Raw genomic sequence first — 27208 nt, 5'->3', positions numbered from 1 at the left:
TCCAGAAGCCACACAGTTGCACACCCCTGGAGATGAAGAAAGTAGAGACATATCCAGGAGTGTTTGTAGACTTTTAGAAGTGGCTGTGTAACAGGCAGCACAGTAATGAATTTACCCTTCAGCCTTAGATCTACCCTCCAGTGTCCTAAGAGCTGCTAATTGTTACAGTGTCAGAAGAGATACTGGTAGAACAGGAGAGTGGGAGAGAATTTGTTGAAATGAAAGGGATCCTGTTTCACATCAGTTAGTGTTTCAGGCTTAATTGACCTCATCCTTTTTCCTTGTGCAAGGAGGTACCGCAAGCATATGCAGAGCTTTTGAGTTCGGTCAAGTCCTTTGAATGAATATTTAGGTCAATTATAGAAAATATGAAGTAAGAGAAATCATTGCTGGTGCTAAGAGCAAAGCAGCAAAATGAAGCAGAGAAAAACTAAGGCTCAAAAAATGCATAAATCACAGATAGTTGAAAGCTGAGTGGCTGTGCTGGGGGTGGGGGTGTCCTTGCATGCCTTCTCCATTCCTGTTCTCCCTGCTCAGGGGCTGGCAGGCAGTTCCGTAGAATTTGGATCAGTTTAAGAGACAGTCTTGTCATCTGGCCCAGTATTGCCATTATTCTGTATTACAAAGGTGTGGGCATGATAGAAAATGTTTTTTAAAAGGGGGGATTTAAAAATATACATTTTAAAGAAACATGCTTTTTAAAAAATGATCTTTCAAGTAATACGAACAAAATGTTTAATAGAATCTATTTCAAGAATGTTATTTTTTTGTGATCTGTATTTCCTTCACCTGGACAAAGAAAATAAGCTATTCAGTTCTCCTTTCTTACTCTTTTATACTAGCTAGATACAGCAATATTTGGTTCCAGGCATCATATAATTTTGAATTTAAAGAGAACAACAGCAGCCACAAAAAGTAGTTTTAAGTAAAATCTTTCATGACTATTAAGAAGTAAAACAGAGAAGAAATATTTCAGGTGGTTTTCGTTTTTAAGAAATTAAGATGGCTTTGAAAGGATCTTTTCTGCTTATGATTTAGAACTTGTATATTTATCCCTAAAACTAAAAATAATATGAGATTGTAAACATCTTACATAACTGCATTGTCCATATACTTGAAGATTTTGCCACATTACCCTTATTTTGCTAACACAGGAGAACTAAAGCCTTTTTTTATTCCCCATTATGGATGCCTTTGATGTCTTTGCTTGAGACACATGGCCATTCCACATGAATGCCTGGCAGCGAGATAGTCCGATGGGAATTAGTCTTTTTACAAGGTTCCTGGAGCAGCCTGTAACCAAACTTCCCGTGGGTTTGCTTCATGCATGGTACTGAGCATCATTTGAACCTTCCTAAAGCTTGAAATAAAGTTGGGGCCTACCCTCAGAGAGACCACCCAAAGATATTTTCTTTTCTTTTTGATGTTGAGCCTATTTTCTGTGAGTTTGGTTTTATCTCCTCTTCCCTTGAAGGTAACAACTCTGCCTTGCTGTCAGTGCCTGTGTTAGGGTTGCGAGGCCTTCTTTAACCAAATTGTCCTGTCTTTAAAAATTAAAAAAAAAGGTATATTTCTAATGAGTCGGAATTTCATACCTCCTCTTAGGGCTATTTACTACTATTGAAGACAAAACTTTTCCTTGGGCTTGTGGCCCTCTGGAAATTTCAGCCCCGTTTTAAAGAGAGAAGGAAAAGAAAAGTGTGGGAAAGAAATTGTTGAATACCCTACAGTAATTTAACATAAGCAAAAACGTTCTGCTCTGCTTCCAAATACGAATAATACTTGCCTCTGAGAATTTTTGCCTATTAATTATTTTCTGAAACTAATAATTAGGAAGCATTCCTTGCTTACTTTCTAAATGCAGATTTTTGAAACTAAAAAAATTAATCTTTGTTTCCAGCTGAGTTAGTAAATAGATATTGAGTGTACCATGAAACGACAGGGAAAAATGCCAGACTCTGCTGTTCACTGTAATAATAAACTGTCGTGTGACATATTAGGTACTTTAGTGAGCGCTTTCTGGGGTTTTTTTGTTCTTTTTTTTTTTATTAAGCAGAATTTTAACTGTACAGCAAAGAAACCATTAGGCCTTAATTCTGGAGAGTGCATTAACTCATTGCTAACTTCAGGCTTTGGCTCTTGTAGAATTTCAATGCCTGCTTTATGCTTCTAGCGATGCTTTTCTGAACAGAAACCAAATAATCAAAACACTAACAGCAAAGGACCTTGCAGCGTGTGTACGCCTTGTAAACATGTGGCTTCACAGCTGTTCACTGTTCTGTTGATGGTAAAGTTCCTCTTGGATCAAATATCCCGTTCACACCACTTTCTGTCTAGCTGACCTTTCTTCTGACCTCCTATTTGTCTCTGCTGCCAATGAGCCTGCATGCTTGGCTTCAGGTCACCTACGCTCTGTGTGTTGGACGTGTGCTACACGACTCTGGCCTGTTGCTGTGACAGTCAGATGCCTCTCGGCTGTTTTCACTGTGGCTACTATAACTCAGCCAAAATTCAACACTACAGGACTTAGGCTACAGTTTCCCTTCATCTCTCCAGAGCCCAGAATGTTAATGGTTTCACTTTGATGCTAAACTCTTCTCAGCTGATCGCTGGCTCCATTTGTTTCCTGCAAAATCTAGGTCAGTGTCCTCTTTAACTCTTCTAGCCCAATGGCTGAGCTGCTCCCCCTGCTCCTTCCATCCTGCCGAAATGCCTGCCCTGGCCACATGGCAAACCTTCTCTGTTATTCAAGCCAGATTAAATCTTCTTTTTTACCTGTTATTTTTAACTAGCCCTTACCTCCTCTTTTATTTTGTCATAGAATCATAAAATCACCAGGTTGGAAGAGACCCACCGGATCATCGAGTCCAACCATTCCTATCAAACACTAAACCATGTCCCTTGTGTTTCCATTCCTCCTTGTCCTCCCCAAGCTCTGGAGTAGCCACCAGAAGTGATATGTGGTAGAGTGAGAAGCTGCTGCCTACACTGCCGCTGATTCCCTGTGAAGTTTTTTTAAGAAAATCTGAGGTTCATGGAACCTCACAGTTCCAGAACCTCACAGTGGTGTGAGATCTGGAAGGTAGCGAGAGGAAATACGGGACCCTAAGAGAGCCCACTGAAACCTCTGTGCTCTCCTGGTGAAAATGTTTACTGGCATCATCACCCATGCTGATACCATAAGGAAAGAAATAAGGCAAATTCTTGCAGAGTTATGTCTCTGACAAAGAGTAATGCTGGAGTAGAAAGGGTGAAAACCTGTATCATGATAGATCAGAGGCTGTTGTTATTGCTGATGCTGCTTTGGTTGCCTTAGCAGTATCAAAGTGCTCTGCCATTAGTATATGGATATTTTAAGTTCTTCCTCTAAAATATATTTACCAGTAGTTAACAATTCTGTTGGATTGAGGGATTTGCAGTGCTATAGGAAAGCTAAGCAATTCAAGTGCAAATCAGCAAGTTCTATAATTCCTTTATATTGAACCCAGGACAAGTTTTATGACTTCATTTTGCTGTTGTTGGGGTTTTTTCCTGTGAATTTCAGAAATTCTTACATCAGTAGGAAGAAATAAATCGTCTCAGTATTATTCCCCAAAAATTCAGTTCCTGAAAGTCTGTGACCTGTATACAGTTAAGACAAAGACAAAAGCATTGACTGTAAGAGGAAAGCACTTGCTGAAGAACAAGTTAAGCTCTACAGCCTTTAATACTTGTATTGCATTGATTGAAATCACTCGCTTAAGCATAATTTGAGAAATGCTCTAATGTGTTTGGAAACACTGATAAACCTCTGTCTCAAATCACGGAGAACCAATGATCCTCATATCTCCTGGTGCCTGAAATATGAAGTAGCTCAGTGACCACAAGCAGGCTAAGCTCAGAAGCTATTTGAGGAGACAAAAGGCATCACTAGCCAGCACAAGTGAAAGAGAAGTCAAAACTAATGGAAAGAAGAGAAGAAATCAGAAAGTATTCTGAGGACCATTGCTCTTGCTTTTGCTGCAGACTTGTGTTGTATTTGCTGTCCCATTTTGCCTTTAGACTGGTGTGGCTACATTTGTAGGGAATCATAACTCATTTCCACCAAATGGTCTGCCCAGATTGTTTTCTAGTCTGACCTAATAACAGATGTAAGAGGGAGTATTCTTGCTTAGCTGTGGGAACGGTATCTGGTCAGCTGAAAGATTCCACTGTATCATTTAAAATAAATATTGCCCTTCTCCCATGTTCATTTAAATCAAGGGAGATCATGCCATTAACTGGCACGTGAGCATACGGTTTATTGTTTTCCAGTTAATCTACCCCAGTTTGGCAGATCTGTGGTATGTATGAAACGTGTGTGAAGTGTTTACACTCTTGTTTTCCTGTTTCAGAATGGTTTCACTCCACTGTATATGGCAGCCCAAGAAAACCACCTGGAGGTTGTTAAGTTTCTTCTTGACAATGGTGCCAGTCAAAGCCTTGCTACAGAGGTAAAAGTTTGACTTTCACGCTTTATGAACAAAGCAAAATGTGCTTCAGCAGTGATTCTTGCCAGCTTATATCAAACTAGTCTTTTAAATAGAAACTTAAAGACCAATAAAATTTCTCTCTGTGAAGTGTGCTAATGGATACGGAGTTATTGGCTTTTCAGCAATTTAAACCCTCTCTTACCGTTTTAAAAATAAAAGAATTACTTTAACTAGAAACAGTTCTAAAAATAGATGTGTTCTTAGTCATAGCTGGTAATCTTTCAGGTGAAGTGCTCAAACAGGGAAGCTGTGTGCATAATATAAAAATTCTTTGTGCTTTCGTTAAAAATAGTGAGTAATGTGGACGGCAGCCCTACAGCAAGAACAATTATTTGCCTACACTTTGGAGCCAGCCCTGGGATATTGGGGAAAACCCAGGGTTACTTAGTGCTTGAAATATTTTCTGAACTGCATTTATTACTATGCTGTTAACCTCTCTGTAGCACTTAGTTATCCCATCTGGTCCTGCAGTGGTAATTTCAAGCTGACACAAAGATGCAAGGTCCATCCTTGAAGATGTTCTCTGATCTTTGTAGAAGAACACTTTTTATTTCTTGCTTTAAAAAGTCATTCTAACTCAAATAAGGAAACCTGGAAGGCAAAAAAAGTAACAGATATATTAATAGTCATGAATGTACTGCATTGAGAGAGGTTTTTTAACCTCATGAATTTTCAGTTGTCTTCATTCCAAGATTTTGCTACTGAAAAAAAAAATTTCAGTTTGTGCTCTGTCAAATATTTATTAAATTATGATTTTCTGTCTGACTGATTCCATGAAGGAAATAATCCTTATTTGAAAAAGTCCTACTTTTTGCAAAATCTGAAATGCAAGATTAGTTTATTGCGTCACCATACTTTGTACTATCACTGTATAATAATGTATGTATGGATTCTTTTTCTTCTGTTTTCAAGTCAGCACTGTAGAAAATAAAGCAGTAATGGATCAAAATTATGTTTTCAAAATCACTAACATTTAGTTATAACTACAAGTGTGCATCAGAAACCACTTTCTGAAAACACTCAAAGATATTAAAGCCAAGAAATATTAAAATGAAAAATTTTAACTCTGGAAAATCAATTGAAAATTGTAGTTTTCAGAATGCTAATTTCTATTTATTTGTAAAAGCTTGGAAACAAAGAAATCACAGAACCCTCAAGATGTGCAATAGATTCAGACTTCTGAAAATATTCTTGCCACTGTGTGATTATCTGAGAATAGAATTTTTTAAAATTGTGCATGGGTACTTACTTCTTTCTCTTTGGTATTGCTGTTCCTTTGAGCATTGTATGTCAGTTTAGGTTGAGCTTTTCTCCAACTCAGCTTATTGATAAGGTGCGATCTAATTTTACCCATGGGGAATTCCTTTGAAGATACCAGATACAAAACAATGCAGCCTTTATTGCCTTACTTGTTTATGATAGTTGCTTATAGGTGCTTTTTTATTTTCTCTTGGTCCAAGTTTTCATATAAATCTGATTTATCTTTATCTTTTTAAGCGCAAAAGCCTTTGCTATGAAAAGATTGCCACTTAGCTGAATATTCATTAAAATTAAAACTCTTTATAAAGGTGTTTTAATCTAAATAGGCAACAGAACAAGCTATTTTCTTTAAATTGTGCTTAGTTTTTAGAGTTTTGATTGTTTTCTGTAATGGGCTTTGCCTTATGTTTTAAAGAGCAGTTGCTAATTATAGTTCTGACGTCCCAATACTCGCTTGCAATTGCTTTTTGTGAGTTGGCATCTTCGGAGAGCATGTGGTGGAAATGCATTCTTGTCGGTGCTAATATTCTTGGTCGCAGTTTGCTTGGCCTTGGTATAATGAACTCTGCGCACTCTGAAATGATGCTCAATTCTCATCAGAGAGGCTATAGGGGATGGCAGCTGTTCTAGGATTGAAATGAAGTGTTCCCTCCCATTTGTCTGCTCCCTTTTCCGTAAAGAAAGTTAAAAATGCATTCCTAGAATTATTTTTACATTATTGTTACCAGCATTTTTAGCAGAAGAGAAAGCCTAGAGAGAAAGGATGTCGTCAATAGCTAAACATCTCTAGGTCACGAAGGAGTGAGCTGTCACAGTCAGGTTTCACCAGGCAAGAGTCTTCATTTCCGCAGGTACAGAGCAGCTTTATCGCCAGAGCCCTCTTGTGGGGATGCTCATGGAGTTTTTTGGCATTCAGAGCTACACAGGATTTTTCACACCCTGCCCACAACCTGAGGCTGCGCAGTCCTTTCACCCCAGGAGCTGCTCACAGCCCAGAGCCCTGACACAGTCCTGGAGGATGGTGACTGAAGGCAAAGGGGGAAGGCTGTTGTTAAATGAGTTTTAAAATTTTATGAAAAAAACCCCAGCTTGTTAGGACCCAGATAATTTCAGTGATTTTTTTTTTTTTTTGTCCCCTCCAAATTTTTGAAAACAACACTCTTTTTTAGAGGTCCTTTTTTTTCCTCCTTCTAAATTGAGTTACTCTTTGTTTGCTAACTGAGAAAGCGAAACTCCATATTGAAAACATTACTTTTTAGTTCCAAAAGTTAAAAAGTTAGAACTTGAACTCTGCCCTTCTGATGTAATGTGAGGATCTACATTCCTCTGTGTCATTGCTGTACATTTTTTTGGCACTTACACAGCTTTACTGAGACAGAAATAGTTGAAAAGTAAAAGGTGTTTGCCTATTAAACTGTAGTGAGGTTTGGTAACATTCACTTTGGATATACTGATTGAGAGTCAAATGCAATAAATAAATATCTCAAGTAAATAATTTGTGTTTGCAATTTTTTGAGTGATTTATGGTACTGTCTAGGGCAAAGCTGAGTGTGTTCCTGGATTGGAACGCCACTTAGATGTTTGGGAAGGAGCAGGATCTAAATGGCAACTCTTTCATTCTTTTTCTTTCCTGAGAATCCTTAAAAACAAAAGTATAAAAATATCTCAGGCTGTATTCTTACATGTTCAGGTAATCCACTCTAAAATGTGTTATACGAAAGTCTTCTGATTTTCAGGTTTCTTATTCTGCACTACTTTGGTTGGCTATTTGCTAGTCTGAAATGAAATAATTTCTGTTTGTAAGAAGATTGTCCACTGCATCTGTATAATTTTCATAAGTTGAAGTGAGAGTAAAATAATTGGTGTATTGGGATAATATGGTATCGCGATTTATATATTATTAGATTTTAAATCCACATATTATAAAATATATTAGAGAATAGAGCTGAAGCGCTATCAGGTTTTTTTTCTTAGAAAATGTAGATTATACCTGTAGATATAGGGGGAATGGGTTGTAATTTGCTATAGAGACATCATTAACTGTTGTATTTTTAATATTTCAGCTTTTTATTACTTTTTCTGTCATTAAACACTTTATTATACACATATTTATGTAACTGTTAATTTGTGAGTAATTACACACTTTTTTTCTCAAGTCTCAGTTGATGTTGTTTGTTTATGTCTTACAATTTTATGTTTAAGTCTGGGGTGCCAGAAAGGTGTTTCGAGTATTTGGGACCTAGTTCACTGAGTCTTTACGCCGATTTCAGTGCATTGCAGGATACTTTTAATTTGCCCCATGTTACACTTCACATTTGAATTTGAGAGTTCAGTACTATTACTATAGCCGCGATCTCTTCCCTTCCCCTTCCACCCTTTGGAAAGCTTGGAACATGCATTGAGAGTCCTCCTTGTATGTTGCAGGATGGTTTCACACCTTTGGCGGTGGCTTTGCAGCAAGGTCATGACCAGGTGGTTTCACTGCTGCTTGAAAATGATACGAAGGGAAAAGTCCGTCTTCCTGCCCTTCACATCGCTGCTCGCAAGGATGATACAAAGGCAGCAGCTCTGCTCCTGCAGAACGACCACAATGCTGATGTGGAGTCAAAGGTCAGTTGTAAAAGAAACTACATTTGATGCCTTTAGGTGCTGAGCACATGTATGAAATCCATAGAAGATCTCTCCAAGCGTGTTTTGCTGCAGAGTCACACATAACTTTCTCCTGTAGAGTGTTTTAGAAGAATGATGTTTCATTTGCTTCCTTTGCCTCTTTCTCTCTCATTTCCTTTCTGTTTAAATCAGGGTTAATTTATCCTGTAGAAACTTTGCAAATGAAAAATAATACGCAAAATATTATTAAATCATTCTCTTGAGAATAAAAGCCGCTCCTGCAGTGGTGTGCTATAGGTATTGTACAATGGAGTCATTTGATTAGTTGTTTGTGCAATTGCTACTTTAAGAACTTGGTTAAACATGTAACAATTAACATGAAAAATACTCGATCATTCAGCTTCCATTCAGTCGAGCTTCCTTTGTGTGCCGATTGTGCTGTCGTCTGAGCTGCCATGCCACATAGCAGTCATGAAGCTTTTTGCATCCATATCACCAGTGGTGAACTAACCGTTCATTTTTTCCCCCTCTTTGCTTCCAAATGTGTTAACCTAGATGATGGTGAATAGAACAACAGAGGTATATATAAATATATATATGCATCATCACTCCTCCATGACTTAGTGCTGCTGCATCATTTCTTCCTCCTCCTTTTTGCATCGCCTTTTGTAGGATAGATACCTGCTTTAGACTAAATGGAGTAGCATGTGCTAGAGAAGACTGTAGTTTAGATACCAGGGCTTTCTGCAGCTGAAACTAGGGTTTCAAAGTAAGAGTAAGCATTCTTGGAAACTGACTGCCGTCATAAAAGAGCTATATTAAGTCAGATGGAGTTTTCAGGGATTCTTATGGAGCATATGTTTATCAGATATGTCAAGAGCTGCAGACAACCCTGTCACGTTGTGCATCCAGATCTGATTTTAGGCTTCTGCATGACACTTACCTTGATGGTGTCAGCACATAGAATGATCTGAGAGTGGTTTTATATCTGCAAAACTCCTGAAGCAAGGCAGTGGCAGCTAGCATGGCTTGCTAACAATTTAGAAATGCATCTAGTTCCCATAAGGTTTCATACTTCGCAGGACTGATGGAATTGCTGCATGTTTTAGCATTATTTTAAAAAGAAGTGAAACTACTTAAATATGAAAATAAGTTGCTGAAGTAATTTTATCAGTAAGGCATCTTCTAATTAGGGTGTTAACTCATGGTGTCTCAGCATAACCCAGTGTGATTGCCCACAGTGGGAGACTGATCTTTATGGTACTAACTCTTGGAAAAAAAAAATCAGGATTAATAATTTAAAATTGTCTTTGATGTTGTTTTCATTTGCATCTACTTTGAATTCATAAAAAACAGTTAGCAAGTACCACTAAATGACTTGTATCTGAACTCCTGCAAAGAATCTCTAAGAGATTTAACTTGCAAGACTAACACAATACCAATAACAACTAGGTATTTCTAGTTAGAAATTAATTTCTTATAAAAGACAGATCATTGCTTTAATACTCAAATGTTTTGCTGATGGTTTTCTGCAGTAACTGAAAGTTTTATCCAACTTCTGCTCTTCTAGAATAATTATGTTAATTTCTTTCCCTGCTGCATAGCAATACGATTTTATTTAGACTCTCTGAGAGCCTATAAATAAATGTCAATGAGTGAAAACTAGTAAAGTATTGGAATGATGACTTGCAGCAGACTGCTTTTACTAGCTTTTGTCAGTGATGTGTTACAAATTTTGGAATACTAATGATATCAAAAAATACGTTTCTGTTGGTTTTGTTTTGTTTTTCCAGAGTGGGTTCACTCCCCTCCACATAGCTGCTCACTATGGAAATATCAATGTAGCTACATTGCTGTTAAACCGGGGTGCTGCTGTGGACTTCACCGCAAGGGTAAGTGTGAAATCTTAGTTTGCTTAATCATCCCTTTGAAACAATTTTTCCACAAAAATGTGGAAAAGCATGTTACTCTTGCCAATAGAGGGTCCTGGCCTAATGTCCCTTGTTCCAATGCTATATGGTGAAAAGGAGGTTTCCCTGGGCTGCTGAACTAAACCTGAACTCTAGTTGTCACCTTTGAAACCTTCGGTTTTGATCGAAAAGAGGTGCTATTTTCATAGTTCTAATCTTACAAAAAGGGAGTCTGAGATTCAGTGAGATTCCTTGAATCCTGTGTTCAGTTCTGGGCCCCTCACCGCAAGAGCACCCTTAGCAAGTTTGCAGACGACACTAAGCTGGGTGGAAGTGTTGATCTGCTGGAGGGTCGGGAGGCTCCAAAGGGATCTGAACAGGCTGGACTGCTGGGCTGAGACCAACAGCATGAGGTTTAACAAGGCCAAGTGCCAGGTCCTGCACTTGGGGCACAACAACCCTGTGCAGCTACAGACTAGGAGAAGTCTGTCTAGAAAGCTGCCTGGAGGAGAGGGACCTGGGGGTGTTGGTTGACAGTGACTGAACATGAGCCAGCAGTGGCTCAGGTGGCCAAGAAGGCCAATGGCATCTTGGCTTGGATCAGAAACGGCGTGACCAGCAGGTCCAGGGAGGTTCTTCTCCCTCTGTACTCGGCACTGGTGAGACCGCTCGTCGAATCCTGTGTTCGGTTCTGGGCCCCTCACCAAAAGGAGGATGTTGAGGCTCTGGAACGAGTCCAGAGAAGGGCAACGAAGCTGGTGAAGGGGCTGGAGAACAGGCCTTATGAGGAGCGGCTGAGAGAGCTGGGGTTGTTTAGCCTGGAGAAGAGGAGGCTGAGGGGAGACCTCATTGCTCTCTACAACTACCTGAAAGGAGGTTGTGGAGAGGAGGGAGCTGGGCTCTTCTCCCAAGTGACAGGGGACAGGACAAGAAGAATTGGCTTCAAGCTCTGCCAGGTTTAGGCTGAACATTAGGAAAAAATTTTTCACAGAAAGGGTCATTGGGCACTGGCAGAGGCTGCCCAGGGAGGGGGTTGAGTCACCTTCCCTGGAGGGGTTTAAGGCATAAGTGGATGCGGTGCTAAGGGGCATGGTTTAGTGTTTGATAGGAATGGTTGGACTTGATGACCCGGTGGGTCTCTTCCAACCTGGTTATTCTATGATTCTATGAGGTGGATGCTTCCACCTGTAGCTTTAACATACGGCAGGGGTGCTGTCCCTCTTAAATTGTCCTCAATATGCAGTTGTTTCTAGTGAAGGTGAAGTGCAGGTGTACCAGTGAATAAAGCAACTGTGCCTTCACTGGATGCATGAGAGTCAGACGGTATGTAAAGGAGATCTAGGAAACTGGAGAGGCAGAAAATGAAGTATAGAAATGGAAGGGGATTGATTATGAGAGCTGTGTGGCAGAAGCCTTGGTAGAGTAGGGGAACTTGCTTTAATAAAAAAGTAAATCTTGGGCTTCAACAAACTCTGTTCTGGATTAGGGGCACTGATAGAGAGCACATCCAACTTAATAAGGCCATCTTTGCCTCCTCTTCAAGATCTGTAAATTCCATGTTCTCCCTTCGTTAGCTGTCATTGTCAGAAAGAGGCAAACTGCTCAAATACCCAGGGATGTGCAGATGCAATGACATCAGCCCAAAAGAGCAGTGGGATGATGCTGTGACTCAGAGCGCTGAGCGGCTTTGTTTATGCTTGTGATAGCTGGGTGGGGGCATCCGCTGAGCACCTCTCTGCTTCATGGTGGTTGCAAATCTAGATAAAGTAGCCGTGACAGAAGGAATCGTAGCATAAATAACAGTAATATGGAGTTGAATTTTGTTCTTTACAGGCTGCGGGTAATGAAAATGCTTCACAGAAAGATGAGTTAGATTCTGGTAGACCAGTAAATCTGTAGGTAGATAGAGCACCAGTGTGAGTGTAAAGTACGATTATCAGCAGCAAGTAACAGAGCCTTGCCTGACTTTGCCCAGCTTGCAAAATGGGTAGAGGTACCACTAGAACAGGTAGTAAAAATGACCCGCAGGTGTAGCCTGCCCGCTGCCACCTCATTGCCTTTTATTGTTTTAATTCTTGTAAATAATACCTATGATGAGCTGTCTCCCCTGTAGAGGAAGGGTCCTTACAGAGCAAAGGTATGGAAGGGCTGTAACCCAACTACTATCATGCTGTGTGTATCTACTGTAGCTTTCAGAAGCCCAAAGAGCAAACCGTAGGATGAGGGTGTTCAGTGAACTTTGTGGTTTTGTAAGCCACCTACCATTTTTACTTTGTTCTTGTTAAATCAGTATGAATCAACACTACTTGTCTGTCTCTCAATTTATGTTCAAGCTATTTGGGCAAGCGTCAGTTCTGGGGGGAGATTGGAACAAGTGCAGAGGATTATGGTAACAGAAGATGCTGGTGTGGAGGGGGGAAACATCAAGTCAGTTGTGTGAAGGCAGGATAAACAGACTGCTCCCACCATCGGTGTAGTGAAAGTGAGGAAGGGTAGAGAGTGTGAATGGACACGTAGGATGAAGACAGAGCTCTGAGCCTTAAGGACAAGGGCAAGTGCGGTGAAAAGAGGAGGTGGTGAAAAGATGTAAGAAAAAGGAGGGCAGACCTGTGGGAAAGGAAGTCTCTTCAGCTGCTGTGTTTTCAGTGTGTTTCTGAGAGGCCTGAGGGAAGAAAGAGGTTGCAGCAATGAAGGTGGGGAAAGACAGGAGCTTGATGATGGCTCTTGGTGTGGGGGCAGGAGGTGAGCAGTGGTGCTGTACTGGAAGTAAATGATGTCCCCAGTGATAAGCAGTAGCAGATGCTCCCCTTGCCTCTGCTGGTACACACCTGCCAGCCTCTCAGCTGTCATATACTCCCTTGCCCCCTTCTTTCACTGTGCCTAAGGAAAATGGGCATAGCTCCAGGAGCTCTTACAGGTGTTGCAGTGCCTGCCAGCCTGTGTACCTGCTGACTGTAGAGGCTGGGAGGGTTGGAAAGGTTCCTGCACTCTTCCAGCCCAGCAAATGGTTTCATGTCAGCTGTTCCGTTGAACTGTATTTACACTTCTGTGCCTGTGCTTCCTTCTCTGGTCTTGCTGCAAGTTTCAGGAAAGATGACACAACAAAAAGTTCCCTGTGAGATGGATGGCGATCATTCAGTAAATCAGGTGGTGATGCCTCTGATTCTGCCTGTTTACAGGGAAGCAGCTTCAAGAACTTTCATAACCTCAGTCCAAGTGAAACAGGATTTCCTTATTGGGCTGGATGTTTGCCATTTTGTAATGAAGGAAAATTGCACATTCCAAATTGCTTGACTTCTTGGGCTTAAACTCAGCAATAAACCTGTCATGATTACTGTCAGGGTATGCCTAGTAGAATAACGGGCATTTTATGTCTGATCATTATCCTTTTTCTCTAGTACATTTTCACATGTGTGGCTATGCTTCCCTGAAACCCTCGAAAGCTAAAGAAATCCCTTCATTGCATCACCACATTTCCCTCTTGCTGAACTGGGAGTCAACCACATACGTGCTAAAGAAATGGAAGAAGAGAATAAAGGGAAGCTGAAGGGAAGCGATTCTAGGTACCATCCTCTTAGTTGGAGAAGCGTGGATAAATCCTAGTTACAGACTGAAAGAAAGCCAAAGAACTTCAAGTCAATCTATTTTATCAAATTTTTTCAGTAGGAAAAAATAATTGCTGTTATTAAAAAAAATTATTATTCATCAGCCACTAGTGCCTTTGAATCAAACTGTATCTGATATGTTACTTCACATCTGGAACTACCAGAGTAAGTTGGAGAAGTAGATAAAACTGCTGTGCTCCTGTCCTAGCTAATGCTTCTGGAGCTGGACGCTGTCGGAGGGGCTTTGTGCATGAGCTTGACTTTCTTTACCAGAATCAGGTCATCTTCAGCCTGAGGGTGGATGGGGTGCTGGATAAAAAGGAGAGGTCACAGAGGGATTTCTCTTCTTTCTACTACTCCCTTCAAATTTGCTTTGGACTGCCTTGCACTTTGGTATCTAGGATTTGGAAAGGTGCATCCAGATACATGCTAAAGGAAGTATCAGCCATTGGAAGGAATGAGAAACCAGTTTCCTTAGCAGTCTGATTATGTCAGTGGTATCCTGTGCAAGAAAGCTCTTTTGCTATAAATCAGACCCCTACAGACTGCCTGCCCTTTTCCCTTCAGGCCTTGCACCACCATACCCAGGAGCAGATATCAATCTTCTGTCTGAGATTATCTTCCAGTAGAAAGGTCTGTCTAGCCCAGGTGAGGAAGTGCCTCTGGAGCTCCACCTGCTTCTAAGGAGCACAGAGGTTAGAAAGGAAGAAAGAAATTGTTCTCTGAAGCTTCCAGAGGAGCAGCTGAAAGAAACCTCTGTGACCCACCGCCCGATCCACTCTGTATTTGAGCAAGTCAGAAGAAATTCAGGTAGCAAGGGAATTCTCTACATAAAGATGACCTCTGCCCATATCTTTCTTGCCAAAGTAAACAAGAGGTAGTCAGTACGCCATAAAACTGCACCCAGCCTTGCGAACAGCCTTCCTGATACACAGCACTCCTTATTCTAGAGGAGATCTCAGTTCCCCTGGGACTGGGCTTTGCCTGGAGAAAGTTTGCTTACTGGAAGGTTGAGAAAGGATTTGGTAATTTTAAGAAGGTGGTGTGAGGACAACATGCATTAATGATGACCCTGAGGCTGAGGAGCAGAACACCATTAGCCCATCAAGAAGAGCAGGCAATATGTAAGTGACAGTAACACAAGAAGAAAAAACATCTTTTTATTTCCCTAGTGGTAGTTTGCCATAACAGCTCCTTGCTATAATTTTCCTTTTATTCTTCCAGGATTCATTTTATATATCTCAAGCCTGAAGAAAGAGAAGTACATAAGCATTCAAGAACTAAATTAGCACTTTAGAGTTTTACTTCAAGATTTTTACTAAATAGACAAGAAAAAAGCTAAAAAAAATATGATGCACTTTTGTCAGGTTTCATGGAAAGCATCTGGTTTTATGTCTATACTCATAATTTCTTTGATTTCTGGAAGTCCTATACAAATGTCAGTGAACCCTGCAACTGCTACTGGAATAGAAGACTTTGCTCTGCAGGCTCCAGTTCTGAATTACAGAAAAAGCCTAGAAGGAGAGAGCATCGAGTGTTCTTATATACAACATGTTGCCATAGCTGCAGAGTTGCAGATAACAATCTTTACATACACAGCACAATCTTTCCATACCTTCATGAACTGGCAATAGTGATAATGTCCATGCAGTGGTGTTGATGGCAGTTCCAGGACATGACAATTCCAGTATATGCAACCACCAAGCAATGTTATGCTTTTTACTTAAGAACCCCTAATGATGGAGGGATTTTCCAGACTGTACAGGAAATTTCTGCTTTAGCAGTCTGGCTATTTTCAGCATCTGTTTTATTCACACATTCTTTGTCAGTATTAAGCTCTTCCCAGAGTCTGCTGTCACTTGGGAACTAAGGAGGACAATCTTACTAAATTCCAAATTACCCTGAACACTTTGGTAAGAAAATGTTGTTGTTTGTTTTTTTAAAAAATCAAAGATAAATATTTGCGGTTAAAACTACATTCCACTGAGGGGCTGGAAGGAGAGCTCAGAGGTGGAGGTAAGTTTTTTGTTGTGAGGAGAAATGTCAAGAAATGTCATGACACTTCTCAGTCCCTACATCCTCTGACAGTGAGACATCATTCAGAACAATGCAGCACTTGACTAGGAAAAGTTGATCCTTTTTTGTGTGCCTTTTTTTTTAAAGTTGCACTTCAGAGGCCATACAATACTCCTAAATGCAAACATTTACTTTTCTTGATTATTATTAGCATTATTATACTTGTAGACTCAGACTGTCTGATGTGATAAAGAGGCAACCCCACTGGACAGCATATCCTACCAGAAGCCAGGAGGAATTCTTCATTTTCTAAATGCCTTAAAATAAAACTACAAGATGTACTGTGTTTGCATTCTGACATTTTTTTCACTATTTTTTTCCTGACCATTTGTATTGCTAATTTGTAATAGCGTGGAGTAATTCTGACTGCTGTGGTGAACTGTGATGGATAACACCATGTGTCAGAGGGGAGCTGATCTCATTTCAGACAGGAAATGTAGGTGGCTTATTGCTCAGCACAGCATAACATAATTGGTGTTTTTTTCAATTTTCTTGTGAAGCCGTAGACAGATGCAGCTGGAAGAGCTTAGTGCTTCCTCTAATCAGGCACAAGAAAAGTCACAATGCAAAAGCAAGTTGCTCTTCACTCATATTTCTGGACATTGTGAGATTCTGGAGGAGGGCACAGGTTCTATGTGAGAGAGTGGTGTATAAAGAGAGAGTGGTGGCTGCAGAGGGCAGTGGATAGAGAGAAAGGGAAAACAGCCATCCACACGTTGGAGAAGATCTGCATGCATCTCATCTGTCACACTTTGAGCTATATGCTGTTTCTGAGTGCTTCAAGTCATATACCCCGGGATATCTGCCAGGAGGGAGAGGAGAGGCTGTGTGCAGTGATAGTTCATAATCCTATGATCATTAATTGCATAGTTTTAGGCTGATATTCTCACAAGTTATGTTTCATATTCCCTGTAGAATTTGTTAACTCACAAGCTGAATGGCAGGTTGGATCTCAGCGTTGAGGAGTCTACCTGAAATATTACCCAGCGTTTGATATTTCAACAGTGAGGACAATAAGCACTCCAACAGGCATTCTACATCTGAACCTCCACTTTTTGAAGGCATTTCGGCTTTATTACCGCAGGAAAACATCTTCAAAAGTTTCCTGATTTACTATTCTATCTTAAGAACAAAGGGAGAAATTTATAGGAGATCAAACAGATAAAAATAGAATGAAAAGACTGTTGATTTACTGAAGAATTCAGAACCTTACATTTGGTAGCTATATTGTTTGCTGAAACCACAGTTTCAGTGTTAATAACCTACACCCAAGCTGCACATATTATGAAGCTCTTTTTATCTCTGGTTTCTTGTGACAAGTACAAACAACTCTTATTTTGAGTTGCTTGCTTTACATTCTGTCGTAAGAAACATTTTTATTCGCGTCTCAGTTCACTTTCTTAATTGTCAGATGAGAGATGGGAAGGGGCCATATGTGTGATACATCTTGGTATAATTCCTTAAGCCTCAGCACTACACGATATTGACCAAAGAGAAGTTCCTTGCCCTGAACTTCAGTTTACAATTATTCAGCATTCTCAGGCTCAGGACTTTACCTCCTCTGGATCCTGCACCTAACCACCACCAGTCTGGTCAAGGGGTTGAGCACACCCATCACAAATGCATCTCTTCATCTGTTCAGGAGTTGGAACTTTCAGTCAGCAGAATTATTACTTGGTGGTGTTCTCCGCCAGTAAAAGGTCAAGTAGCTAAATGGCAAAATTAAATACTGAATAGAAACCTGCCCCCTCTCTTTTTTCCCCTTTACTTCCCCCCAGTTTCCATGAGCTGTTGGGGCTAAATGAGGCTGAACGTGTTCTTTTCTTTTTTGTCTTTTAATTCGTTTTATGAACCATCTGAATAGGTTAGTAGGGTACAATGAAAACTGCATCCTACTTCTTGAGAGTGAATGCTGCAGTGCACTTTTCCCAGGAGAGGAGCTGAGTTTGATCATCTGTAAGGACAAATATTTCACTGGGCATGTAGGGTTTCATTTGCTCCTGCTCAATTCTTTATTTCAGGTAGCTGTGTGAAGTTGGTTTTCCTCACAAACTGTTTCTGAAGTGGTCATGTTCTTTATCCGTCCCTTCCTAATATGAACTTGCTGCCTATTTTCAACCAAATGGAGCTCAAGTTTTCACGATTCTAGAGACGTGGAAATTATATGTTTTTCATAAAGATGGGTGATCAAATGGAGGAAAGATTGACTGCTAGCACTTCAGCTTGCAGAAGTGAGCTGAGTCCTTCTTAGGTGCTGCAGAATTTCCTCGTGTTCCTGGGCAGCATGTTTGCCCCCTGTCAGAATCTAAAATGCAGCTCATTGATAATCAGAAATATGAAGGTCATTTGAATAGAAAACTCCTTTTTGACCATGAAAATGGATCTCTCTTTCTGTAAGCAGGCAGCATGATGTAAACCTTAACTACTAAGTGGAAGTCATATCTTTTGGAGTTGAGGTATGCATCTGTCAGTGCTCATTCATCCACTCTAGAATCACTTCTCTTTCATTTAAGGCAACAGGAGCTTTGAATGATTGGATGAGCGAAGAATTAGATCCGAAATACACGTCCTTATGTGTATATATCTAGTGCATAGGCTGCAATAGATTGATTTAGATTGGTATCAAGGTGAATGAGAACCTGACTTCTGATGGGTATTTGTTCTGACTTTTGTAATGCTGTCTATTCCTCTTCCATTTCTTCAGTGATGCTTAGAGAAGGCATTTCTTCTGGTCTGCATATGATACAGTAAATTATTAGTAGTAATGTATTAATAGGGCACTGAGGTCTAAGGACTGAGTTAACCTCTTTGTACATCGACCCCAGCAAGCAGGAAAAGGTGATTCTTCAGTCTAAATTACTTGCAGAACCCTTTACCTGAAGACATGAAAGTTATTTCCTTTACTGTTTTTTCTCAGAAAAATAGAATGCATCTCTCTCTCTTTCTGACCTGGATAACATCTTTCCTCCTGGGAAGGGAGGAAAAGCGGAAAATATTGTCTCATAGTTGTGTTTTCCCTTTTTTCCCCTGTCCTTTTTGTGGCTGATACAGTAATATACTGACCTCATATTACATCCAGTGTCAACTCCCAGTCAAATAGTATTAATTCTTTTTTCAAAACCAACTCACAAATTGCAAGTCATGCAATCACACAGCTTTACATCTCTGGGAGGACTAGGAATAGCATACTTTTTGATTAACGTGTTAAGCATGATTTTTGTTTTACTCGTTTTTTTAAGAAACGAGAAGCCACCCTGGAATAGTAGTCACTTTGATGTTCTAATGATCATTAATATTGGAGAAAGAAGCTCTGCCATTTCATCTTGCTGAAATGTATTTTACCTCTGTGATAATTTTAATTAATACTTTCTAGGAGCTGTGTGTTAGCTTTGTAGTGAAATTGTGTGTAAAGGACTATGTAGCATGCAGGATTGGGTACTCAGCATTATTATTAAGCTGTGAGTCAGCTTGTCACATCTGAGAAGGGATCTTTTTTCAGTGCTGGTTTTCTATCACTCCACTCACCTGCAGTTTTGAGGAAGCGCTATTAAACGGTCTGTTGCCCAGGCAAGACACTTGTACCACTCTCCAGCTATTCAAGGGGAAGGTGCTTTTCTGATTCACTCAGCCATAGGACACACGCTCACTAAAATTTACTGCTTTCTGCTCAGTCACAGGGAAGGTGGTTTTGTGCAGCCAGCTGTTTGTGCTGCCCCTGAATACACAGAAATGTGTTCTTTAAAATTCTGTTTCTTGTCATATGGTAGTTGCCTATGTTATTTAAATCCTTGTATTTTTACATGGCTCCATGTGATCAAGTACATAGAGGATGTGGCCTTCATACGCCACAAGATAAAGGAATCATCAGAGCGTGAAGAAACATCCCAGCTACATCTTGTTGAAAAAAGTATATTTGTGTGCGCACACACTGGTTATGTAACTGTCCTCAATTGCAGCATCTCTGCACACTGCTGGCCAGGCGCCACTCCAGAAGGCGTGCACGCACATTTACAGTTATTACGTCGATTAGGAGAACAAATTTGGTAGACAAAATGAGTGATGTAACTGAAATGAAGGAGTTTATGATGCTTTCAGAGTTTGCTGATGGTGTTCAGAGATAAATAGCATTGGCATATTGTTGCTTCTTAATTAGACCTACAGATGTAATGGTTTTATTTATTTTCCATGGCTCCTACAAGGCCAATGAAGTTTTTAGGTATGAATCCTTAGCATTACATGCTCAGAAACAACCATAGCCAAATTAAATTGCTAGGGTTTAGTCAATAAAATTGTGAATATTTAGCTGTTATACAAAAGCCAAGAACTGAGGCACAATCGTATCTTCTTATAACCACAGCTTGGCTGGCTGGCTTCGTAATGTATAAGTTGATGCATCAGCCCAGTAATTCACATATGTGGATAAGCACAGCTTTCCTTAGCTTTCCTCCCAGGGAAATAAAACTGTGTGCAAACTGATCATAGAGTGCATGAAAGAAAGTTGTGTGGATATTTACTTCCATGTGTTTCTTTTTCTTTCCTAGAATGATATCACACCGTTACACGTTGCATCAAAGAGGGGAAATGCAAATATGGTCAAACTCCTACTTGATCGAGGAGCTAAAATTGATGCCAAAACAAGGGTAAGCTTAAATGTGAATGCAGTGAGTGACTGTGTGGATTTCTTGCCTCTGACCTGTTAGTTGTTATACAGCTTAAATCATTCATCTTCCTGGCAGGCTACCATAGCGGCACTGCATTTATTTTTTATAAAATGATTGCAACAGGATGCTAACAATTTACATCTCTTAAATCAGTGTGTGAACCACCACATATAGCAAAGCTTATAACCAACAATTTACCATGATCTCTGTAGAACATTTAATTAAGGGGTTGCTACTAGCTACTTGAGGGCAGTGATGAATATACAGGAGAATGCTAAAAGACAAGAATTCAATTGAGATATTTCAGAACATGAATGTTAAAAGAGATACTTTGAACTCAAGTGTGTGTTTGCCTTTGATTATCCACAAGGCAGTGTCACAGAGCACAATGCTGCTGATGAGTCTTATGCAGCTTAGCTTCTGTCTAACTGGCTGCTTAGCTGCTGCCTTGGATTTGTCAGCAAATATACTGTTAACACCTGACTCAGGTTGCTGAATGACTTTAAAGACCAGTGCATATGGTTACATCTAAGTATTATAGTTAAAACTCAATCAAACCAGTTTAGGCATATTTTATTTACTTACATGGTGGCAAAAAGAGGACAAAAAATGTTCAAGTGTTTGGAAGTAAACCTAGAACTAGTGATGCTGTGGGCTCTAGTGGCAGTCTTTGCAACACACTCCCGTAACCTTCAGGAGCTGTTTCTTTTCACTTTTTTGACAATTGTCCTTTTCTTCAAATATTAGCTTACCACCTATCCATCTGCCATTTTTAATTGTTCTGTATAATATTCACCAGAATTATTCAAAGCAAAGCAGAAGTATAACCTAAGAATCCTTTTTTTTCTGCAGTTATTACCATATCCACAGGTTTCTGTTTGGTTTTCCCATGTTTCAGCAGTCTCTGAGATTTCCTGCAGTGCTTGTTGATGCACAGTTTTTTTTATTTCTGTAACAAATTCAGAAACTGGGTCAATCTATTTTCTCATCTCTTCACTTTCTCCGTGTTTATCTTTAGTTCTCCCATTTTACCTTTATCAGTCACTAATGATTTTTTTTTTTTTGTAAAATGTTTTTGGGTTTCTAATTGTGAAATGTGGAAGAGATGACATTTCATGAATAATGTGAACAGTGGGTATAATTTCTGGACTAAAATACCAGCCTCCTACATGCTACGTGGGGGCTGCTAGGCTGAGGGCTGTGTCCTACCTTGTGGTGGGGAGGGTCGCATTCTGGCGATGTGACAACTGTGCATTCGATCAGAGCAGGGAGAAAGGGATGTGCCAGGGGACTATTTATTTCTGCTCTGCAAGCATTTATGTGGCCCAATGCAACCAAAACATTGGGGACCAGGAATTTGAGTTCAGCTTGTTCTTTCCTTTTAGTTATGAGAATTCATGATCTGCTTCATTTCCTGTATCACAGACTCCAGGGTCAGACATTAAGATAATTTATGTAACTAAAAATACAGGCTGGAATGGAAACAGGATTCAGGAAGAGGACAGAAGCATTAGCAGCTCCTGAGTCTGGCAGAGCTTCCCGGTGAGGGAAAAGGCAATGGATGAGTGTGAATCATGAAGCAGTGGTTTGTTTTTTTCTGGCTTCCCCCATATATTGCCTATTTCCCCAAACACCCATCGTCTCCACGAATCAGAAGGGATTTGCATAACTTCTGCTTGTGCTATACGTGTGTCACTCATCCTTGCACTTCTCTGGCATTACCAGAGGCATCATTTTCTGACAGTTAGTGACTAAGTGGAAGTTTTGCTCCTGGCAGCACTGACTCATCCTGGCAAGGGTTTACCAGCCTGCGGTCTGGGCAGAGTGGAGCTCTGGGAGACTCGCTGAACCCAGCAGAGGAGACTCACTGAACCCAGCAGACAGCCACGTAGTCAAAAAAAGGGAAGAGCATCACTGAGTAGATCAGGAAGGATTTACAAATCAATAGGAGAAGTAATAGAAGGCTGAGAGTAATGTGATTCAAGATGAAAAAAGGAGGTTGTCTCAGGAGTGTCTGCCTAGTTCTTATGTTCAATAACAAAAATTAGTTGCTGTGAGCTGTTATAACACGTTCCTGCTACATCTCTGTTGTTACTCCTAGCTGACACAGTGTTGTTTTCCAAGGCAGAACAATTGAGGCATGTCAACTTTGCAGTCATTTCGTTTTTCTTTTAAGCACCTTTCTTCTTTTCATGTCCCACATGTAGAGTGGCCTTACAAAAAGACAGGATAACAAAAGCTGCCTTCATAGCCTTTTGCAACAGCATTCCCACTACTGAGTGTATTGACAGGCAAAGGGCAGCCAAGGCTGCCTTTCTGATACTTGTAGCAAGTCATGCAAATCTGCTGGTGCTGAATGCACACCCAACTTGATAAACAGATGGGATTTGCATATGAAAATAAGTGAGGGTCCCGTTAACAGATTTATAAATGTGAGACCTCACTTTTTTCTTTCTTTTTTTTTTTTTTTTTGCTTAGAGGCAGAAATTCCTAGGCTTTTGTTTCTCCTTTATTTGGTCTGTAATTAACTTTTAAATGATTTTGCAGAAGATACTGTCCTGTGTTGTTGACCAGACACTAATGGAGCCAGGATTTGCTACTCTAACTCGTAGATGGGATAGATTTAGCTCTTCAGCTGTGTTTTGTGATCTGTTCCTGCAATGCATTTTCTATATGGGGTATTGGAAATATGCTCCACATAATGTCTATTTTCATTTTTCATAAACATACTTGTTTTATAGATAAATTCATGTAAAGCCTTTCCTGAGCATTAAATAAGTTGGGGTAATGTTTTCTTTTCATGAGCATTTGCGTTTGCTGCTGGCAGATGGTCCTGGGAACTGCAATGCTGAAGTGCTGCACAAAAGGTTAACGTGAAGGACTAAATCTTCATCCTGTTTAAATAATTGTAGCAGTCATCCATGGGCCCTGAATTTCTCTATATTCACTAGGATTTGCTGAGTGCCATAAATACTGTTGCACACCTGCAAACTGTAGTTAGGAGTTCAGATAATGTGTGAGCATGAGGTTATTTCCAAAAATTATCTTGAAACTATTTTCAGGCTCAGTTGTTTGGTTTCTTTTCCTTTCAGTTCATGCTCATGTTGCATTGTTTATTTTAACCAGCTGTTTATCTTCTCTCTGTCCTTTTATTTGTGTGAGATGTCTAGCATCTGATACTTGGGGCTTTGTGCTGAATTTTTAAGGGGACTCCTCAAGAACTATGTGCTGGTCTTGTCCATCCAGGACAGCTTTTATAATTTAGGTTTTTAACTAATATTCTAAGCAAAGACTTATTAATGCCTAATGTAACATGTTTACTAAATGTTGTCCTAGTTGGTTTTTTTCTGTCTTCCAGAAAAGAGTTTAAAAAATAAAGTTTAATTAGAGACGTTGATTAAATTAGGTTGATTTGCTTTGGCGGTCTAATACTGCATATGCCAGAGTGAATTTGTGTCTGAAGCAGGTAGCAAGCATGTTTTAGCCTGGATTAGCCATAAGTGTTTATAATCTTCATTCTACTGATTTTGCAGCTAAACAACAGGCCAGCACTGTTATCTACATGAAAACACACGGGATATGCTCTTTTAAGATGCATCAGGTCATGCATAAGCTGCTTCAGAAAAGCCACATGTATTAAGATATAACCACCAGAACAATGCTGACTGGCACTTAAAAGAGCATTTTGCATGTGTAGGAAGAGCAAACCTCATTTGTTCACGTGTTGTGTGGAAAGGGCTTTTTGCAATAGTGGCAATGAAGTGAAGAATTCAGGAGACTTGGAGCATGGGGGAGCCATGAGATACAGAGCCCTGCTAGGCTGAGGCATGTGCATGAGACTCACTAAGCAGTGATGAGGATGATAAATAAACCCTGGAGGCAGTAACTGCTCCCCTGGGGAAGTGCGACTTCTGCCTCCTGCTCAGGAAAATGGAGTGCCTGGCACTCTCCTCCCAGGGTCATGGACAGGCTTTGGGTTTTGGCTCAGTCTGACAAGCTCTTGCTGAATATTTACATTGCAGTGAAGTTTTTCAGGGTGTTGTGTTTAATTCCATCATGCATACTAGATTAGAAGCTGATGCTTGGTGATGTGAGGGTTGTAGTACCGAGGCGGTCCTGGGAATTTTGGGTACAGCCTAGAGTACCCCATTGTGTGAGGGAAATTCTGGGTGGGCATTCACAAGGAAGGGGTAACTAGGGAGCACAGGGAGGCTGGTTCATACTTATCAATGCGGCTTAGAGGTCTCTTAGAGCCACGTGTGGTGCAGGGAATCACACGCCAGCAGGGAGGCTCATCTGCTAACCCCAAGGCAGTTGTGTCCCCAGTGTAACAAGATCAGGGAGCTACACAGGTATATGGGTCTTAACAGCAACCAGCAACAACACTGAGACCTCATTTATTTGGGTGTTGGTGGGTAAAGGCTAAAAAGAGAGAGCAGCCCCAGAGGCTGGCGTGCATCATTTATGGGAAGCTTGCGCCTAAGCAGAACTCCTATTGTCCTCCTGACTTTGCTGGAGCCTTTCTCGGGCTCTCTGGAGGGATAGATAATACAGATGATATGATTTATCATGTCAGTGCCTACTTAGAGAGTCCTTAATCTGCAGATTATTGTCATAATCGTTTGTAATGGTTTTTCTGAGCCATTGCAGACTAGCATATTAGGGCAAGTGTGTTTTCTAATACATGTAATATATTTTATGCTTCAAATAGTATAGTCTGTATGAACAGTAAATAAGCAACTAGAAAATCTCCTGACAAAACCCCTGAAGCGTCTTGTGGAATTCAGAGCAGCTTCTTAATTTCAGATTCTCTTTTTTTAAATAAAATCTGTGATCTGCATTTCAGATCGCTTCTGCACATTCCTTTACAATTTTTAGTGCTGTATAGCAATTAACCAAGCCAGGTGAACAGATGATGTCTTTTTGGAACACAGAAAAATATCTCTGCAGCCAAATGAGCTGTCTTCAAGTGTATTTGCTCTTTACAGTAGGAGTCCTGACATGATCTTAACAATAGCTACAGACCGGCTGTCTCAACAAGCAGCTACATTACACTGTAATGTTGTGTCATGCCGTGTGATGCTTCTGGTGGTGGTGACTGCTGTGTGGGCTCTAATGAGCTCTAGCTGGCTAAGCATGACTGCCTGACACCTCCTGTGCCACAGGAACCTCATCAGCCATAGACACAAGCTTGGCAGGTCTTGGCGATGCGAGAGGGTCAGGGCACTGTGCTCCAGGGAGCGCTGAAGTAGTTTTTAAGGGTCTAGTCTAGCACATAAGGATGATCAAACATGTCTCGTTCTCTGTGAACTTGGTATGTACTACCCATGGCATGGTTTGACCCTAACTTAGATTTTTGTACCTGATTTCCGTGAGTATTTTTCTTTGGCTGAGGCAAAAAAGTCATTGAGTATCTCGGCCTTCTCCATATTCTGGGTAATCTTGATTCCCGAGTCTGAACCAGAGTATTTTTTTTCATCTACATCAAAAAAGTATGACTTACTTAAAGTGTAAGAACGTGCACCATGAGCACCATACAAGTTTTAAATGAGACTAGCAGAAAAAGTTAATCGCAACAATTTCTGTCCACTGTTTTTCATAGGCTTGTTAGGAGAGGGCAAGGAAGTAGAAGCAGGAGAGTGTAAGGATTTCTGAGTCACTATTTCCCTCTGCCTGGCTGCCCTCTACACTTCACAGGCCTTAAGCTGACGTTCTAGTAAAGGGTAATGGTTTAGGAATTATCAAGATACAATATCATAATTCTGCATGGAAAATATGTCTAAAGAGGTACCTTAAAAGTACTTGCTGCTCTACAGAGGCAGACAAGGAGTGCATGTGCATGAATTAGCAAGATGCGTGAGAAAGAATTTTAGATGAACCTTTCTATAAAAATGATGTACATACATATTTTAGACAATGCAACATATATGTTCTTAAGAGTGCCAAAAGACACTGGAAAAAGGCCCCTTCCTTTATGACTTGTATTTGGAAAAGTAATAAATACATATGCTGCTTCTGTGTGTCAACCTTTCTTTAAAAGGCTGCTCTTTTTGCATATTTAGTGAAAATACAGTATTGTTTCTGCGTGATGGTATCTCCTATATTTTTGTTTTGCTTGTAACAAATCAAATCTTTGCTCTTACTAATTCTGTAAACATTAATTTTTTCTTCCTTATTTTACTTGAAACTATGACATTGCAGTTTGTAACAAGCACTATGTCATGCGGCACTGAAAAAATCCATGTAGTTTTGCTTACAGTTACTGAAGGCATTTGTGCTATCTTTCATCATAGCAGTTGTGTACTGCAGGTTACTTGAGCATTGTAAACGCAGTACAGAGGTAAACAGGTCAAAGAATAATCAAACAAGTTATCTTCTTATTTAAGGAATGTATTTCTGACATGATGATAACTATTAATAAGCAAACTATTCTAAAAGAGCTTTTGGCAGTATGCCTTGACTCTAGACCAGTCATTCAGCTGGGATTCATACAAGTATGGTCTACATGACAAGAGACAGAAGTTAATCCAACATCCCTTGAGATTAAGACAGTTTTCTAATCTCCTATACACCTG

At 40.2% G+C, this 27208-nt stretch overlaps 1 protein-coding gene across 5 annotated transcripts in view; it reads left to right on the top strand.

Annotated features, from left to right (window-relative positions):
• The window catches only part of ANK3 (ankyrin 3), a 345846-nt gene that overhangs the window by 204628 nt on the left and 114010 nt on the right, over positions 1-27208 (top strand). For 4 of the 5 annotated variants that reach the window (XM_069864352.1, XM_069864355.1, XM_069864354.1 and 1 more), the window contains 5 exons: positions 4374-4472; positions 8196-8381; positions 8937-8960; positions 10175-10273; positions 20514-20612. In XM_069864352.1, the coding sequence (XP_069720453.1) occupies positions 4374-4472; positions 8196-8381; positions 8937-8960; positions 10175-10273; positions 20514-20612 (507 nt within the window). The remainder of the gene's footprint in view (positions 1-4373; positions 4473-8195; positions 8382-8936; positions 8961-10174; positions 10274-20513; positions 20613-27208) is intronic. The other variant, XM_069864356.1, reaches the window with a different exon arrangement.

This window comes from Phaenicophaeus curvirostris, chromosome 9, assembly GCF_032191515.1.
Source record: "Phaenicophaeus curvirostris isolate KB17595 chromosome 9, BPBGC_Pcur_1.0, whole genome shotgun sequence".
NCBI lineage: Eukaryota > Metazoa > Chordata > Aves > Cuculiformes > Cuculidae > Phaenicophaeus > Phaenicophaeus curvirostris.
This window is presented reverse-complemented; position numbering and strand designations above follow the sequence as displayed.